Source organism: Eschrichtius robustus, chromosome 17, assembly GCF_028021215.1.
Source record: "Eschrichtius robustus isolate mEscRob2 chromosome 17, mEscRob2.pri, whole genome shotgun sequence".
Lineage (NCBI taxonomy): Eukaryota > Metazoa > Chordata > Mammalia > Artiodactyla > Eschrichtiidae > Eschrichtius > Eschrichtius robustus.
Genome location: NC_090840.1, coordinates 44,169,539 through 44,186,878, shown reverse-complemented (window position 1 = coordinate 44,186,878; position 17,340 = coordinate 44,169,539). Strand labels below are relative to the sequence as shown.

General features: G+C 36.4%; 1 protein-coding gene across 2 annotated transcripts in view; it reads right to left on the bottom strand.

Moving 5' to 3' along the window:
- Window positions 1–17,340, bottom strand: part of CIBAR1 (CBY1 interacting BAR domain containing 1) — a 32,569-nt gene that overhangs the window by 6,105 nt on the left and 9,124 nt on the right. The window contains exons 4-7 of one of the 2 annotated variants that reach the window (XM_068525857.1): window positions 15,061–15,162; window positions 12,162–12,167; window positions 10,843–10,947; window positions 1,918–2,031 (exon numbers count right to left, since the gene is read on the bottom strand). In XM_068525857.1, coding sequence (XP_068381958.1) covers window positions 1,918–2,031; window positions 10,843–10,947; window positions 12,162–12,167; window positions 15,061–15,162 — 327 coding nt within the window. The remainder of the gene's footprint in view (window positions 1–1,917; window positions 2,032–10,842; window positions 10,948–12,161; window positions 12,168–15,060; window positions 15,163–17,340) is intronic. The other variant, XM_068525856.1, reaches the window with a different exon arrangement.

The following is a 17,340-nucleotide window of genomic DNA, read 5'->3' as shown; positions in this document are numbered from 1 at the left end:
TGTACTTTTTATTATACTATAAGTATCTCCATTTTAGAGATAAGGAAGATGAAGCATGAAGAAGTTAACTTGCTCAATACTGCCCCATTAGAAAAAGTGGGGAAGTTCATACTCAAAAACACATCTATCACACAGCCCTGAGATCTTGAATTTTTTTTAATGAATCCTACAAGCTACCTAGCTAGCTGATGAAGAACAGTGGTAAGAGAAGTGGTAAAGGAAGTGGTGTGATAAAAAATATCTAGGCCCTCTAGAATGAGAAAGAAAATCTCGGGGTCCAAAGGGCTTGAAGGAACTTTTAGTGACAAGTGTATTGGGTCAAGGGTATTAGAAAAAGGAGAATGAAAATACTTGTAAAGGGAACTTATGTCTTGTAGGAAAAGTGGGGGATCAATTTTGAACCTGCCACTCAATATATTGTTGTTTCTTGTAGGAAATGGTTCATGTCACTCATCAAGAACCACGCTTCTGGCAGTACAGACAGGAATAAAAACACAATGTCTATAGTCAAACTTCTGGGTTTGGCTCCCAGCTTTGTTACTTACTAGCTATGGGATCCTCTGGGAGGTTCCTTAACCTCACCGTGCCTCAGTTTTCTCATCCACAGAAGTGAGGATAATAAATACTTTTATTAAAGTTGATGGTAGGGTTAAAATAATACAATGAAAATGCATAGATCAGTAGCTGGTTCAAAGTAATCACTATATAAACATTTGCTACTTTTACAAATTACAGATAAAAGCTTGATCTATTTTTTAAAAAATAGGATACAAAAAGGAGTAAACATTTAGAAACCTTAGCTTTAGTATTTGGAGGAAATAGACACTTAAGAAGCCATCTATTAACAGTAATAGAAATACGATCGTGTATGCTTAGCTGAGGTAAAACTGCGATCAGATTTTGACACTGTAAAATGTATATACACATACTAAAACATGTACTTTTCTTCATTTTGGCCAAGCTATAATCTGATTTTACTGAATTCAAGTTTCTTGGAACCAGTAGAGTAGTGGGAAGTGAAGGCCCAGGGGATCTCTTTATAGATACTTTAGTTAAAAAAAAAATGGAATCTTCAAAATTATGAAATGCCAGACACTCTCAAATTCTATCACTTATTAATATAAAATTCTGGTTATATCTTGAGACTACGTGGCCTTTTTCACTTCTACTGTAGACAGAGTATATCTCGAATATTTTATCTATTTCAGCAAAAATACTTTGCCTTTTTTTCCCCTTTTGGAAGGTAAGATTGTAGGACATTAACTCTTCAGGTGAGCTTGCTGAAACCAGGCTTTGATATTTAAATGCTCTAATGTTAGCTGGCCAGTAAGATTTATTTGCATTTAACTATAAGTAAAAAGCAAACCTACATTTATTTCACAGCTTACTGATTAAGTCCCGCAAAACTAGTTAGAAGCCAGATTCTGCTATTTACTAGCTAAGTGGCCAAAGGCAAGTTAAGTTACTTAAAACCTCTACACCTGTTTCTTTAGTTGTAAAATGAGAATGATAACAGTACCTGCATCACAGGAGTGAGTGAGAAAATGCATGTAAAGCTTTGGGTGTTGTGGCATAAACACTCAAATGTTAGCTTAAATCAATAAATGCTATTTTTAGCACATGTGACATATCACTAGTCAAAATGATACGTTATTTCATGTAATGGCTTTATTTCTATGTTTTACTAGATATTAATCCTTGGATTAATCCTTGGAACTCTACCAGGGTTAATTTGAAAAGTTAAAAAATAAATAGAAATAAATAGAAAGTCATACAGGTTCAGCTATTTGGAACTGCATACAATAACATCTAAACCATGTAGTGTTCTAATTTAAGATATTTTTACCCAAACTAATGCTTTCTTTTAAACATTTCCATATCAATAGAAGAACTGAGCTTAGATGGACATAGTCTTACCTCTAAATCTTCTTCTTCATCAATCTTTTGTATATTTTGGTAGGCAGCAGTGTAGACCTCTAAAGCTTTGCCGTGAAATAACATTTCGATAGTGATAAATTCTGAAAATATAGTCTAAAAAAACAAGGATTTGAATTTAAACAATCATATAAATTGCTTCATGAATTTAGTAAATTTATTCCTTACTATATAGTCTTGGCATTTTATGAGATACAGAGGTATCTGTTTTTCCACAGGGCAGATGAAGTACAAAAGATAACTGGAATAAAAATAGTTGCAAAGACCTTCTGCAGCAAAACTTTCAAATTACACAAAATATTTCCTATCTTATTATTTACTTCCCTTTTTTAGTCAGTTCTTCTATTAGTTATTTATGATTTAAAAAAAGATTTGACTAAAATGTATGTCATTATGTACTCTGTTGCTGAGTGCCTATAAGTATTAGCTAAAGCAGTTTAGTTCTGAAGCTGTTTTTTTTAGCAACTCCAACTGATGTTTGAAAGAATGTTTTTAGGCAAGAATTCTATACCATCATATTTATATGATACTTGTATTCTCTAACCACAAAGGGATCACTTGGTAATAATGACATTCCTACTACTGATAGTAGCACCATACATTTGCATAGAGCTTTCCAGTTTACAAATATATGACTTGTCCAGTGTTGCTCACAGCTATAATGTTAAGACTTGGATCTGATTCTTCAAAGTTATAGCTCTTGCTCATTGTACTGTGCTGTTCTCGCTGGAATCAATCATTTCCTTCGCAAATAAACTACAGGTAAACTCTGAGCATGATGATGACAACTTACGGTAGGGAAGGTCACGAGCAAAGAGAATGAATAAAGATGTGCATGTTGATCTAAGCAGAGGTGAGATAATTGGTAGGTAGGGAAAGTATACAAGCCAGACAAGTTTGCAATAAAATAGGATCTATCCTTTTGTTATCTTGTCCCTTATCAAAATAAAAAATCAGAGCATTAATGTAAAGAGAAGTGGGCAGAATAAGAATAGGATAGAAAATACTCAAGCATTGTCCTTTAAGGGGCAATATAGATGAGATGGGTCAGGCTAGAAGGCAATAGTCAAATACTCATTTTCCTTCATTTCTGCTCTCCTGTGTTAACCACCCAGATAGGAGTAGTCCTGCACCTTGGAAAGTAGCCATACAGATATCCCTTCGTGTCCTGTGATTTTTTTTTTTTTCCCTCTCCATCTCCATTCTTAAGGATTAGAAAAATATTTAAGGGAGAACTAACAGGCTTCTGATTGCTACTCAGTGGAAATAGATCTGTAGTTGAAAGTAACCCTTCTGAGCTGCCCTACATATGTAGGGCTAAATGCAAAGATTGGGCTCTGGGATAAATGACTTATAACTATAACTGACAATGACCTTTACTGTCACTTCATATAGGTCACAAAGTGCTCTGGTATACTGGACTGGCAACTGACTAATAAACAGCATTATGCCAAGGTGCAACTTCGGATTCCACACCAAGAATCTCCAGATACCTAGGAATACCTTAGAGGGAGAATAGCTTTTGACTAGGGCTGGTACTTCTCTTGTCAGTCTTCCTAAGATAGTTGACTAGCTAGAAAGTAAGGGGTTAAGCTTAAATCACTCAAGTAAGTTGGGTATTACTCCTATTTTTAAATAGTTCTACAAATGAACATTCTAAATCTTTAATAGACTGGCACGCTATTTAATAACTAATGAAATCCAAACATTTACAGCCTTATTACACCTAAATCTGTAGGTTTAGGCTTAATTCAAGTCTATTTCACTGTGGTAACTTTGAGGAATATGGAAAAAATTCAAAATAATTTAAAATATTTTTTGAATATTTGAATATAGTTATTAAATCCCTGATGCCAAAATCTCTGAATGTGATGTCATCTCTGAACTAACAATTTCTTAATAATAGCATTTTATAGGAGTTATATTCCCCTTAGCTCATAAGTAAGCCCTGAAAATATGTTGATATGTCTGTCACTGAAGAATGATACATTATTTTGGTTTATCCATATCCTCTGATAAGAGAATCTATTACACTCTCATTTTAAAAGACAGAGCTCAACTTTGAGTCTGTTAGCATTTTGCAGTCTCAAAATTTAGTTTCAATTAGTGATAAAAAACATTTTAAGAAGTAGCTTTAATTAGTAAATGGCTATTATTTACTACTTGGAACATGAGGGAAAAGTCACTCTCAAGTTTTGTGATACTTCGGTTTAATCCTTTATAGTTTGACCTTTTATTTCTTGACAAAACATATACTATATATCTATTTAAGATGGGAATAGCCCTGTTAACTCTTCTGTCAAAAACAGTGATGGAGAATCAGTGGCATTGCTAAGGTAGTATTCCAGACTTGGAATTTTTGACCCAAGAACCATGAAGCCTTAAGATTATCACAGAGGACAGCTATATCCCTGAGTATAGTAAGGAGGAAAAACTACCAGTTATACTTTTTTTTTCCTAGCTATTGATAGAATTTCATAAAACATGGGAAAATGGGCAGAAAGGAGGAGGATAATAGCAAGGAAGAATTAGATGACAACTGGTATAAGAAAGAACATAAAAACATTGTGTTTTTAAAATAAAATAATTTCAGTGAGTCACTAGAAAGGTGGTGCAACTTTGAAAGATCCATTCATATTTAGAGAAAATTTTCCTCAAATAAACATAGCTTTCAGTGATCTCATGTAATCTGCTAATCTGGAATGGGTCAGTATGGTCAGGGACAGGCATTCTTCACGCATTACTTTTTTTCCTCCTTTTCAATTTTGTGTGACTAGAAGGCCATTTGGGTACGTACTTAATTTTTATTGGTGGGGGGGTGGGGGAGCTAATATGAAATTCTCTACCCATTGGCAAGTATTTTGCAAAGCAGGTAGCCTAGTAGTTTAAAATAGGGGCTCTGGAGTAAGATAAACCTGGGTTCAAATCAAGATGGAAACAAACCAGCTGTGTAATATTAAACAGTTTGTTCTTTTTCCTTATTTTCAACATCTTAGGTTTTGCCTTAAGGATTAAATGTAATCCAAGAAAAGGTATAGTATGGTAACTGGCTTAGAGTAAGTGCTCAGCACAAGTTTGCTATTTTTATTGCCCAAGGAGTAAACCAGCTAAATTAGAAACTGTTCCTTATCATAACATTAAAGCCTCTATCTGGTTTAATTAGAAAGCAGCATATTTAACAAAAAAGTCATAAAAGGTCTTGTTAATAATTTTGGCAAATAAAGGGGAAATGACAGCTCTCCAGAGTAGAGGCTATTTAATAAATGTCAGGAGAACTTTCTATCCATTTGAAAATAATAAAGTTAGACATCTACCTCATACCATATGCAAAACACAACTGCATAAAATAAAATATTTAAAATATTAAAAAAATCATACAAATACTAGAAGAAAATATGAGCAAATAATTATATAATCTTGGGGATGAAAACTCCTTTCTAAGCATGACACCAAGGCAGAAATCAAAAAGGAGAAGATCAATAGATCTGGCAGCAAAAATAAGACTTTAAGGTGGTAAAAACATAACATAAGCAACAAAATGGGAAAATATATTTGCAACATATCTTCTCTGTAATATAATGAGTTAATTTCTCAATATAAAGAATTTTTACAAATTAATAAGAAAAATGCCAACACAATAAAAATATAGGCTAAGGTCAAATGTGAGTAATTTACTAAAGAAATAAAATGTGTCATTAAATATATGAAAGAATACTCTGCCTCAACAGTAGTAACTGTAGCAAATTAAGATGATACTGATTTTTCAACTATTAGATTGGCTATTATTAAAAATACTACTACTCATCATTGTTACATTGGTGTGCTCATGTAAGGTTCTGCAGAAATGTTAACTAGTTAAAGCTTTGTGGACAGAAGTTAAAAACAGCTATCCAAATTGAAAGTGTGTATGCTCTTTGAATGAGAATGCCACTTCTAGTAATTTATCCCAAAAGAATAACTGGACCAGAAAAAAGGCTGATGTTTAATGATGCAATGAGATCTATAATTGCAAAAATAAGCTAGATGTCCATCAATGAAGGCTGGTTAAATAAATTGATATATCCATACAGCAAAATACTATATGAGGATGCCATAACGGACAATATGGACCTTTGTTTCCTCAGCACAAATATATCCATGATATATTAAATTTTAAAAAGAGATGCTACATATAGTGTGGTCCCATTTAAACAAAACTGTATAGTGGTAATAATATTACCTTTCTCATAGGACACTGTGAGGAGGAAATGAGTTTATCCATATAAAATGCTTAGAATGTGTGACATAGTTAATGTCTAAGAAATATTTGTTGTTGTTATTATTCTTATTAGTATATTTCTTGTGTATATTTCATAGAAAGAAAGTCTGGAAGGATATAAACTAAAATGCTAACTGCTTATTTCTGAGCAGTGGAATTATTACCTTTTTCTCAATAATTTTATGAAAAAAAGTCATGGTGATTTCATATTTATTTATAAGCAAAATAAAGTTACTAAAAATTAAGTTTTGAAGCTACTTCTTGCTCACGTCAGCTACTTTACCAATACTGAATTCCTGTCCCTATCTGTTCCAGGAGTGACCCCTGGTCAAGATCGTTTTCATAGGTCAGAAATTCCCTTGACACCATATTACTGATGACTTTTCCCATTACGTGGGAAACAAATAGGATTGTGAGTTTTCTTCCACATTCTATACAACTAAGTTCATACCAGCTTTTCTCAGAAAGACAGATTCTCTGCAAGGTTCCTATGAAAAGTCTTTTCCTAAAAATTGTGCTACCTTACTAATTAACACTGCTGCTAAAATTCAGATGGACTTGTCAATTAACCCCCACCTCAAACATAGTTAATACAGTTATGAGCAGTGCTCACTACTGCCAATCATTTCTACCCCCAGGGAGGTTAAAGAAAGACCCAGAAGCTCTGCCTCCATCTGAAGCAGTAGCCTGATAACAGGTACAATAAGAATGTTCATAACAACAAAAAAAGAATGTTCTGTGTCTGCTTCTCCCAAAACATGAGCGGGATCAACAGTTTTGACTTTTCCAAGAATTTATCTCACAAACAGAAGTGTTTGTCAGACATGGTAAAATCAACGTGGCAATATCTGAATATCGTTTTTGTTAGAAATAAGGGGGTGGTAAAGTAACCCTTCTGATTGATTTTCGAGGCTTTTGGGTATAGGATCTGTGCATCCCTCTTTATCATAAAACATCTCAAATGAGGCCTAACTTGGAAAAGGAACAATTTGACAGTAAGGAGGAAAGACATAGAGAACAGAGATTCATAACCTTAACAGACTCTAGTATTAATCTCTGGAACTCATATTTCTGGGAGTTTGCTAGAGTCATGGGGGTCTGTATTAAAAGTGTACACTTTCACAGATGACATGATCTTGTATGTAGAAAATCTTGAGGAATCTGCAAAAAACTATCAGACCTAATAAATGAGTTCTGCAAGATTGCAAGATATAAGATCAGTACACAAAAATCAACTGTATTTCTGTGCACTTGCAATGAACAATTGAAATGAAATCAAGTAAACAATTCCATTTACAGTAGCATCAATAATCATAAAATACTTCGGAAAAAGTTTGAGAAAAGCACAAAACCTACACTTTGAAAATTATAAACATTGTTAAAAGCAATTAAGGATGATTTAAATAAATGGAAAAACAGCCCATGTTCATGGATTTCAATAATTAATCTTAAGATGGCAGTACTCCTCAAATTGACCTACAGATTTGATGCAATCCCTGTCAGAATCCCAGCTGCCTTGTAGAAACTGACAAGCTGATTCTAAAATTCATACCGAATTACAACAGATCCAGAATAGCGAAAACTATCTTAAAAAGGAACAAAATAGAACTCACACACCCTGATTTTAAAAGTTACTACAAAGCACTGTTAATTAATCAGGACAGTGTGGTACTGGCATAAGGATAGACATAGATCAATAAGAATGGGAGTTCAGAAACAAAACCACGTCAACTGATTTTCAACAAGACTGCCTAGACTTCAATGAGAAAAGAACAGTCTCTTCAACAAATGGTGCTGGAACAACTGGGTAGTCAGTCACATGCAAAAGAATGGGGTTTAACACCTTCAGTTCACATGATACACAAAAATTAACTCAAATGCATCAAAGAAAACTATAAAAGTGTTAGAAGAAAACATAGGGATAAATCTTCATAATCTCAGATTGGCAATGGATCCTTAGATATGACACTAAAAGCACAAGCAACAAAAGAAAAAGATAAATTGGACTTCATCAAATTTAAAAAGCTTTGTGCTTCAAGGGACACCATCAAGATAGTGAAAAGAACTCACAGAATGGAAGAAAATAAATGCAAAACATATATCTGATAAGGGATCTGTATCCAGAATATATAAAGAACTCTTAAAATGCAATAAAAAAAAGATAACCCAATTAAAAGATCTGAATAGTCTTTTTTCAAGAAAGATATACAAATGGCCATAAGCATCAGCAGGAAAATGCAAATCAAAACCACAATAAGATACCACTCTATACCCACTAGGATGGCTATAATGAAAAAGTCTGATGAACAACAAGTATTGGTGAGGATGCAGAGAAATTGGAACCCTCATATACTACTGGTGGGAAAATACAATGGCACAGCCACTTTGGAAAACAGTCCGGCAGTTTCTCACATAATTAAAGATAGAGTTACCATATGAACCAGCAATTCAGCAGGTTATATGGTTGAACTGAAATGAAATGTCCAAGAGAAATGAAAATGTGTCTATACAAAAACTTGTCCATGAATGTTTATATCATTAATCATAATAGCCAAAAGGTAGAAACAATCCAAAAGTCCATCAACTGATGAAAAGATAAACAAAATGTGGTTAATATCCATACAATGGAATATTATTCCACCATAAAAAGGAATGAGATACTGATACATGCTACACTATGGATAAACCTTGAAAGCATGCTAAGTGAATGAAGCCAGTTACAAAAGCCATGTATTTTATGATTCCATTCATATGAAATGTATGTTCAGAATAGCCAAATCCAAAGAGACATGAGATTAGTGATGGTTGCTTAGGCTGGGGGAGCAGGAAGGTAAAAGTTAGAGTGTACTAGGCCTCACTTTGAGATGATAAAAATGTTCTAAAATTGAGTGATGATGGTTGTACATGTCTGAACACACTAAAAACCACTGAGCTGTACATTTTAAATAGAATTGTATGGTATATGAATTATCTCTCTATTTTTAAAAAAGTAGGTTTTTTCCTGTCTTCTTTTATTTTTGGGACCACCACAAGACTTCCCTCTTCCAGGGTCATGATATAGCAGGCCAAGAGAGAAGCTTGGAAGCCCTTTTCTTCTCTGTGCACCCTCCACTGTGCAGTCCCTTACTCCATGTCCTACTGCTTCAGGAAATCCCAGGTCGTAGGAATTGTAGTTGGGAATTCTGCACTCACTGTCTCTGCCCGTTTTGTAATTGGTGATGCTCATGGGATTAAAAACACCTGTAGAGTTGGCCAGCATGCAGATGGAACACTGAAGTGAGCCTAAAGATCAGAGACACAGATTGCCACGTGTAAAAGAGAAGTTAGTAGGCATGAAGAACAGTGGTAGCGTGAGGAATCAGGCTCCCAAGTCACTAAAGAAGCCCTTAGGTGGCAATGAATCAGACAAGTCTCCAATCTCCTTTTTCAGATTAAAGCTAATTATTTTAATCTTCCTTCCCTTCTCCCTCAATTTAAGAGAGGATGTCAGCAGTTGTAAAATGTTATGCCCTGCCCACACTCTCCTACATCGGTAAGAGGGTTTTTCTCAGGGCAGCTCCTAAGGTGCTCTTCCTGAGTAGCAATCTACACAGCAGAGTGCGGAGTAAATTGAAAGGCTTACTTTTTTTTTTTTTTTTTTTTTTAATCTTCAGGACCAAAGTAGAGACGTTTGATCCTGGCTATCAGAAAAATCAAAGCTCTGAAATCCTATGAAATTATGATAGGAAATTTAAAAAAAATAAAAGGGCAAATGAATGTTGTTTCATGGATTGTAGAGAGGAATGATACAATTGAGTGGCAGATAATGCCTATTTTATTGATAAGAACATAACTTTTGAAAGCAGGATATTTTCTTTGTTAATAAGTTATTAAAATGACAAAAAATACTTTTCTTTAAAAGCTGTTCCAGGAAAATTTGCAGTGAGCCAAAAGGCATCCTTAGATGACTTGTTTTAAAGGACATAAAGTGATCGTAAGTAATCCTCCAAATCTTTCCAAGATGCCTATGAGAAAGTCACTGAAGACCTTCTCAAGTCCATGATCCTGAATGTCTACTGATGTGTTATAATAAGTCAATTCTTATTGGCGGATGCAAGTTTATGTGGTTAGCTACTCTTATTTATTTGATAGTATGTAGGTATTAGAAACCTATAAGCTATTAAAATTAGTGACAGTGTATCATAATGGAAAGCACCGATTTTTAAAATACATAATTGGTTTATAGTTCAGACTTTTGGCTATGATACTTCAGAAAAGTTACTTTATATCTCTGCTTAATTTTTTTTTTTTTTTTTTACATAATATATGATAACACCACCTCACTTTCATGGGGTTGCTGTAAAGATTAAAAGATAATTTATGTAAAGTGCCTGGAGCCGTACCTGATACATAAAAGCATAATAAATGTCATTTTTCTGTGATTAACACTATTTGTAATAACATTTGAATATCTGGCCTCTGGTTGGGAATGGAGCCCCTTTAAATACCATTGTTTCCATAAGAAAATAATATTTGATATATTTTTGTTTACATCTTTTTCACACAGACTATTTATGGACTAAAAAAATCAGTAATTTAAATTTGTCATAAATTTAAATAAAAAATAAGGTTAGAAAACATATTTTGAACTTTAACAGTTACTTTGTTACCTTTATATCCTTTATTTTCTGCTTTTCAAAGCTGTCAATAGTCTCCTCCAGATGGCGAGTTGTTCGAGCAGCATCCATTGTGGCCCTTTGTAATTCAGTTTCTGCCTACAAAAGTGTCCCCGCCAAAGAACAGGAAAAACTCAAGTCAGAATCCATTCGACTGAGTCTTTTTGTAAACGCTACCGCTGCGGTACTGGCTTTTTGCCATAACAGTGTCAATCATTCAAAATATGTTTTACCACATAAAATAAAACGATCTATACGATAAACACATGCAGAATAAAGAACTTTAAATCTATCAGGTGACATGATTCATGATCTCAAACAAAAGAAAACAAAATTCCTTCCCTTTCTGCATACAAAATCATTTTTTTTCCTATATCACCCTTGCATGATTTACTGTAAAATAATTTTCTATATTTTCTACTGCTTTCACATATTTCACTGTCTCTGCCATTTATCATACTCTCCTTTTCTCCTCACTATCTCTCTCCCCTTTAGCCCTTTCTCCCCCCAAATACTTAAGTATTTTCAATCTTCTAGTTCTCCAAATGCATGAAATGTTTCTACTTCTGTAATATCCTAATCAGGTAGAATAGAGTATACACTACAAATATTTATTTCAGCATGGATTTTCTATTTGTATATTCTTCTTATAAGCTAACAATATTACACTATTACTACTTAGTTAATGCTTATTACAAAAAATATATACCAGCAACTAATAAATTAGATGGAAAATCTAATGCTTTCCTTCAAAGTACTCATACTATCTAGATCCATGTTGTACAATCAATATGGTGGCCACTAGCAACATGTAGCTATTTACATTTAAATTAATTAAAATGAAATGTAAATTAAAAAACTGGTTACTCTAGTTGCCATTTCAAGAGCTCAATAGCCATATATATAGCTAGTGGCTACAGTGCTGTAAAGTGCAGAACATTTCCAATCTAGTCATGTATTTCTCTTTAAAAGAATCATCTCTTCCTTAAGGACAACAGTTTGCCCCGAAATATTTAAAATTTTTTGTTAAACAATAACATATTTTTAAAAACATGGCCCTATTTTCTGATTAAATTCTTTCTAATAATGTTCTGTTTCCTATGTTAGTACCATGTTTACTCAAAAGTATCACATATCATCATCTTAATAGTTACTCCATAGGAAAAATTTGCAGTTGTGAATCAAAGTTTTGTGACACATAATATTATGACATTTAAGCCCTTGCTTTCTTTTGCAAGAAAATGTATAAATTGAAATAAGTAAAAAGGTTTACTATAGGGGTCCATCTCTTCACACATCACTTTACTACCCACCTGTGACTGAAATTTTTCATAAAGGAAAAAAATACATTTCAAATAGAACAATTTCTTCCAATAAATTAAAATCATATGCTATTATAGAATTATATCTTCTTGCAATTAGATTATACATTAATCATAACTTTATATTGATTATATACTCTTACAACTAGGTTAATTCAGATATACAATTTCAAGAAACTAAGCATTTAAAACATATGTATATATATCTGTGTGTGTACGTTTGATATATAGGGTGTAAAGTTTTCTTAAAACCATGCAAACTTTTATGCTTTTAATCATAACCAGTAATCAAAAACAATTCTATTACTGATCTTCAGATTTTTAAAAATGTAACTATCACAGGATTATAAAAAAATTTCTAACAGTTATGATGCATGTTAACCTTTTACTAATGAGAATATTCAAGCAGACTATTTTTCTAATACTGTTCAGTACACGACTTGTGAAATTTTTTACCGTTACTTACTTTTGACTTAACGTCTTTTCCCTCCCCATTTATTGACGGTTTCATTTGAAAATCTGGAAGGGTAGGTAGAGTTGGCTAAACTAGCAAAGAGCAGGGAAGCAGAAGCCACAGCTGGGACATGGGTATCTTAACTTTCTACCACACTCCAGCAACTACGATTCATTTCTTAGTCTCAAATCCTTTTACTCCAGCATAGCCACATGCCCAAAATCGCACAGCTATTTTTAGCCAAGTGGATACAGATTTCTATTTCTTCCTTTTGTTGAAAATTCTTCAAAATCCTATAACATACCAATTTGGGTAGGAGATACTTTTGATTAAAATACTGATACAACTTTATGAATAAGGATATCAGTATATTTAATGAAATTAGTCATGAGTGCAAAATGGCTTATAAAAGAGTGAGCCAGATTGGTGTTTTTCAAACTGTTGCAAGAAGCTTTTTCAGAAGCCACCAGGGGCCTTAGGGGGTCCAGGCAGAGCACTGGGATTCTTCTTTACCCAATCCTCTTATATTAGAACTACTCTTTTATTTTATATACTGAACTTTAATGTGCTTCTTTTGAAGATCAGATGAATTTTAAGGGCCTATCCTGGTAAATATTCTATGATGCTATTATAGAATATCTTTATGTTTATAGTGGATGCATTTATATGTAGACTGTCCTTTATTTTCTGGTTTCAGGTTGTCAAATTCCAGTGGAGTCCTACACCTTTCCCACTGAGTGTGGCAATTCATTTACAGCCATAATCTATTCAGTTGCTGCTTTATCTCCCCCTGTGTGAACTCCTGACCTGCTTTGTCTATGGTGTAAGACAGCCTCCTCCACAGCAGTGTTTACAGCAAAGCACCAAAGTCAGAGGCGTCTCTGTCTTAGGAAGACATTTATTTCCACATCGAGTGTCCACAGCAATACCCCTGAATCAATCTTACCACCTCCTCAAGATTCCAGATGTGACATTTTTTCTGCCCTTATGTACTCTCCCCTCCTCCAAACAAAGCAGCAAAATTTTGACCTCTGGCTTGATTCTTAAAAACTGGTGATATTCCCTAGTCTCTGCCTTAGTCCACAGTTGTCAGTCATAGATTTTCCAGCATTCTCTACTTTGTCTGACTTGCTTGAAACCCAAACTCTATAATCTCCTGTTTGTAGATCCCAGCCATGTGGCTGCACATTTTTATTACAAGGTTGGGCATATGTATCTTTGGTCCAAAGGAAGGAGGACCAGGCTGTCGGTGCAGCCCAAAATCACTAATCAAGGGATTCCCCTCAGAAATGGAGATGTTCTGGAACCTCAAATGTCCCCAGAGAGTCAATCCTCATGTGGTTTCTGGCAAAGGTGGGCTGTAAAAAACCTTAAGGAGGTAGGGAGAAGACATAAGGAATGGGAAAAAGAGGCAGTGGGATAAGTTAGTACTTTATATACAACTGCACCTATCCCAGTTGCTGGCAATTAGCCAGGTGCTGTTTTCTTTATTTAGTTTATTTATTTATCTATTTATTTATTTATGGCTGCATTGGGTCTTCGTTGCTGCATGTGGGCTTTCTCTAGTTACAGTGAGCAGGGGCTACTCTTCCTTGTGGTGCACCGGCTTCTCATTGCGGTGGCTTCTCTTGTTGTGGAGCACGGGCTCTAGGCGCGCGGGCTTCAGTAGTTGTGGCTCGCGGGCTCTATAGCGCAGGCTCAGTAGCTGTGGTGCACGGGCTTAGTTGCTCCGCAGCATGTGGGATCTTCCAGGACCAGGGCTCGAACCCGTGTCCCATGCACTGGCAGGCGGATTCTTAACCACTGCACCACCAGGGAAGTCCCTGTTTAGTTCTGAACAAGGCACATTCTAGTTTAACAAATAATCATTCTGAACATAAGAACCTTGTTACAGTAGACACTCCTATTTAGATCTGTGTCCAGCTGTGGACCTCAGTTATACTCTTGAATCTCCTGAGGGTCTTTGGCTGGAAGTCATAATTGTGGTTTCACATAGCTGTTGTTTTTTAAGATGAAGGGAATTTTACTGGGAAAAAAATTATTGTTCCTTCCTTTTCTCAAATGCAGGGCTGAGAGGGCATTGATATATTAGGATTAATGATAGATCTTTACCTTTATAATTAATAGTCATCATTTATGTAAAAAATCTTAGAATTTTGTATTTATTCTTTATAAAAACATCTACACTTCTGAGTGTTTTATATTTTGAATGTCTATTGTGGAAAACAACATAAGAGGACTGAATTAAGTTGTGTATTCTCTTTAAAATTAGCTAATTTCCATAGTGAGAATTTGTAAATGCATGTGTTTCTTTTCAAACTTTACATTCATATTCTTTGCACATTTAAAGTAGAAATGCATAATTTCCATATATATTTACTTCTGTACTGCATACCTTACAAAATATTTTTTTAAAGACCCAAATTCAAAGGATACAATAACATGTCGATCAGATGGGTTTCTCTGACGTGTTCTTTCTAACTGAGTTAACTGTTTAGCTTCTCGATTCCTTGCTGTTAATGTTGCTTTGAGGTCATCCTGCAAACAGGCATTTTTTTTGTTAATAAAAATCTCTTATTTAAGAAGTAAAATACATACTTCTCTGTTTTAAGAATGGAAGAACACTCCCTATTTGATCCAGGCATCATTACCACAGGATTTATTACTACTGCATAATCAGTGTGTGTCTTTTTGTGTGACACTGTGTGCATGTGTGTAGTTTAATATCCTCTCAAATAATGACACAATTTCAATGCAAAACTATTTATATATTTATATATATGAATATACACACATATAAAATTTTGATTGTGGTGGTAGTTACAGATGTATGCACATTTATTAAAACTCAGTGTACATTTAAAACAAGAGAATTTTATTGCATGTAAATTATACCTCAGTAAAGTTGATTTAAAAAATAGAACTTTGGGGAAGGAGAGAAGATGGCGGAAGAGTAAGACGCGGAGATCACCTTCCTTCCCACAGATACAGTAGAAATACATCTACACGTGGAACTGCTCCTACAGAACACCCACTGAGCGCTGACAGAAAACGTCCGACCTCTAAACAGGCAAGAAACTCCCCCCGTACTTGGGTAGGGCAAAAGAAAAAAGAAATAACAGAGACAAAAGAATAGGGACGGCACCTGCACCAGTGGGAGGGAGCTGTGAAGGAGGAAAGATTTCCACGCACTAGGAAGCCCCTTCGCGGGCAGAGACTGCGGGTGGCAGAGGGGGGAAGCCTCGGAGCCACGGAAGAGAGCGCAGCCACAGGGGTGCGGAGGGCAAAGCGGAGAGATTCCTGCACAGAGGCTCGGCGCCGAGCAGCACTCACCAGCCCGAGAGGCTTGTCTGCTCACCCGCCGGGGCGGGCGGGGCTGGGAGCTGAGGCTCAGGTTCGGTAGGATCGCAGGGAGAGGACTGGGGTTGGCGGCGTGAACACAGCCTGAAGGGGTTAGCGCACCACAGCTGGCTGGTAGGGAGTCCGGGAAAAAGTCTGCAGCTGCCGAAGAGGCAAGAGACTTTTTCTTGCCTCTTTGTTTCACGGCGCGCAGGGAGAGGGGATTCAGAGCGCCGCCTAAACAAGCTCCACAGACTGGCTCGAGCCGCAGCGATCAGCGCGGGCCCCAGAGACGGGCGTGAGATGCTGGGGCTGCTGCTGCCGCCTCCAAAAAGCCTGTGTGTGAGCACAGGTCACTCTCCACACCGCCCCTCCCGGGAGCCTGTGCAGCCTGCCACCGCCAGGCTCCCGTGATCCGGGGACAAGTTCCCCGGGAGAACACACGGCGCACCTCAGGCTGCTGCAACGTCACGCCGGCCTCTGACGCCGCAGGCTCGCCCCGCCTCCTCTGTACCCCTCCCTCCCCGCGGCCTGGGTGAGCCAGAGCCCCCGAAGCAGCTGCTCCTTTAACCCCGTCCTGTCTGGGCGGGGAACAGACGCCCTCAGGTGACCTACACACAGAGGCGGGTCCAAATCCAAAGTTGATCCCCAGGAGCTGTGCGAACAGAGAAGAGAAGGGGAAATCTCTCCCAGCAGCCTCAGAAGCAGCGGATTAAAACTCCACAAACAACTTGATGTGCCTGCATCTGTTGAATACCTGAATAGACAACGAATCATCCCAAATTCAGGAGGTGGACTTTCGGAGCAGGATATATTAATTTTTCCCCTTTTCCTTTTTTTTTTGTGAGTGTATATGTATATGCTTCTGGGTGAGATTTTGTCTGTATAGCTCTGCTTTATAATAGCTTTATTTTACTTCACTATATTATAGCCTCTTTCTTTCTTTCTTTCTATTTTTTCTCCCTTTTACTCTGAGCCGTGTGGACGAAAGGCTCTTGGTGCTCCAGCCAGGCATCAGGGCCGTGCCTCTGAGGTGGGAGAGCCAACTTCAGGACACTGGTCCACAAGAGACCTCCCAACTCCACGTAATACCAAACGGCGAAAATCTCTCAGAGATCTCCATCTCAACATCAAGACCCAGCTTCACTCAACGACCAGCAAACTACAGTGCTGGACACCCTATGCCAAACAACTAGCAAGACAGGAACACAGCCCCATCCACTAGCAGAGAGGCTGCCTAAAATCATAATAAGGCCACAGACACCCCAAAATACACCACCAGACGTGGATGTGCCCACCAGAAAGACAAGATCCAGCCTCATCCACCAGAAACCAGGCACTAGTTCCCTCCACCAGGAAGCCTACACAACCCACTGA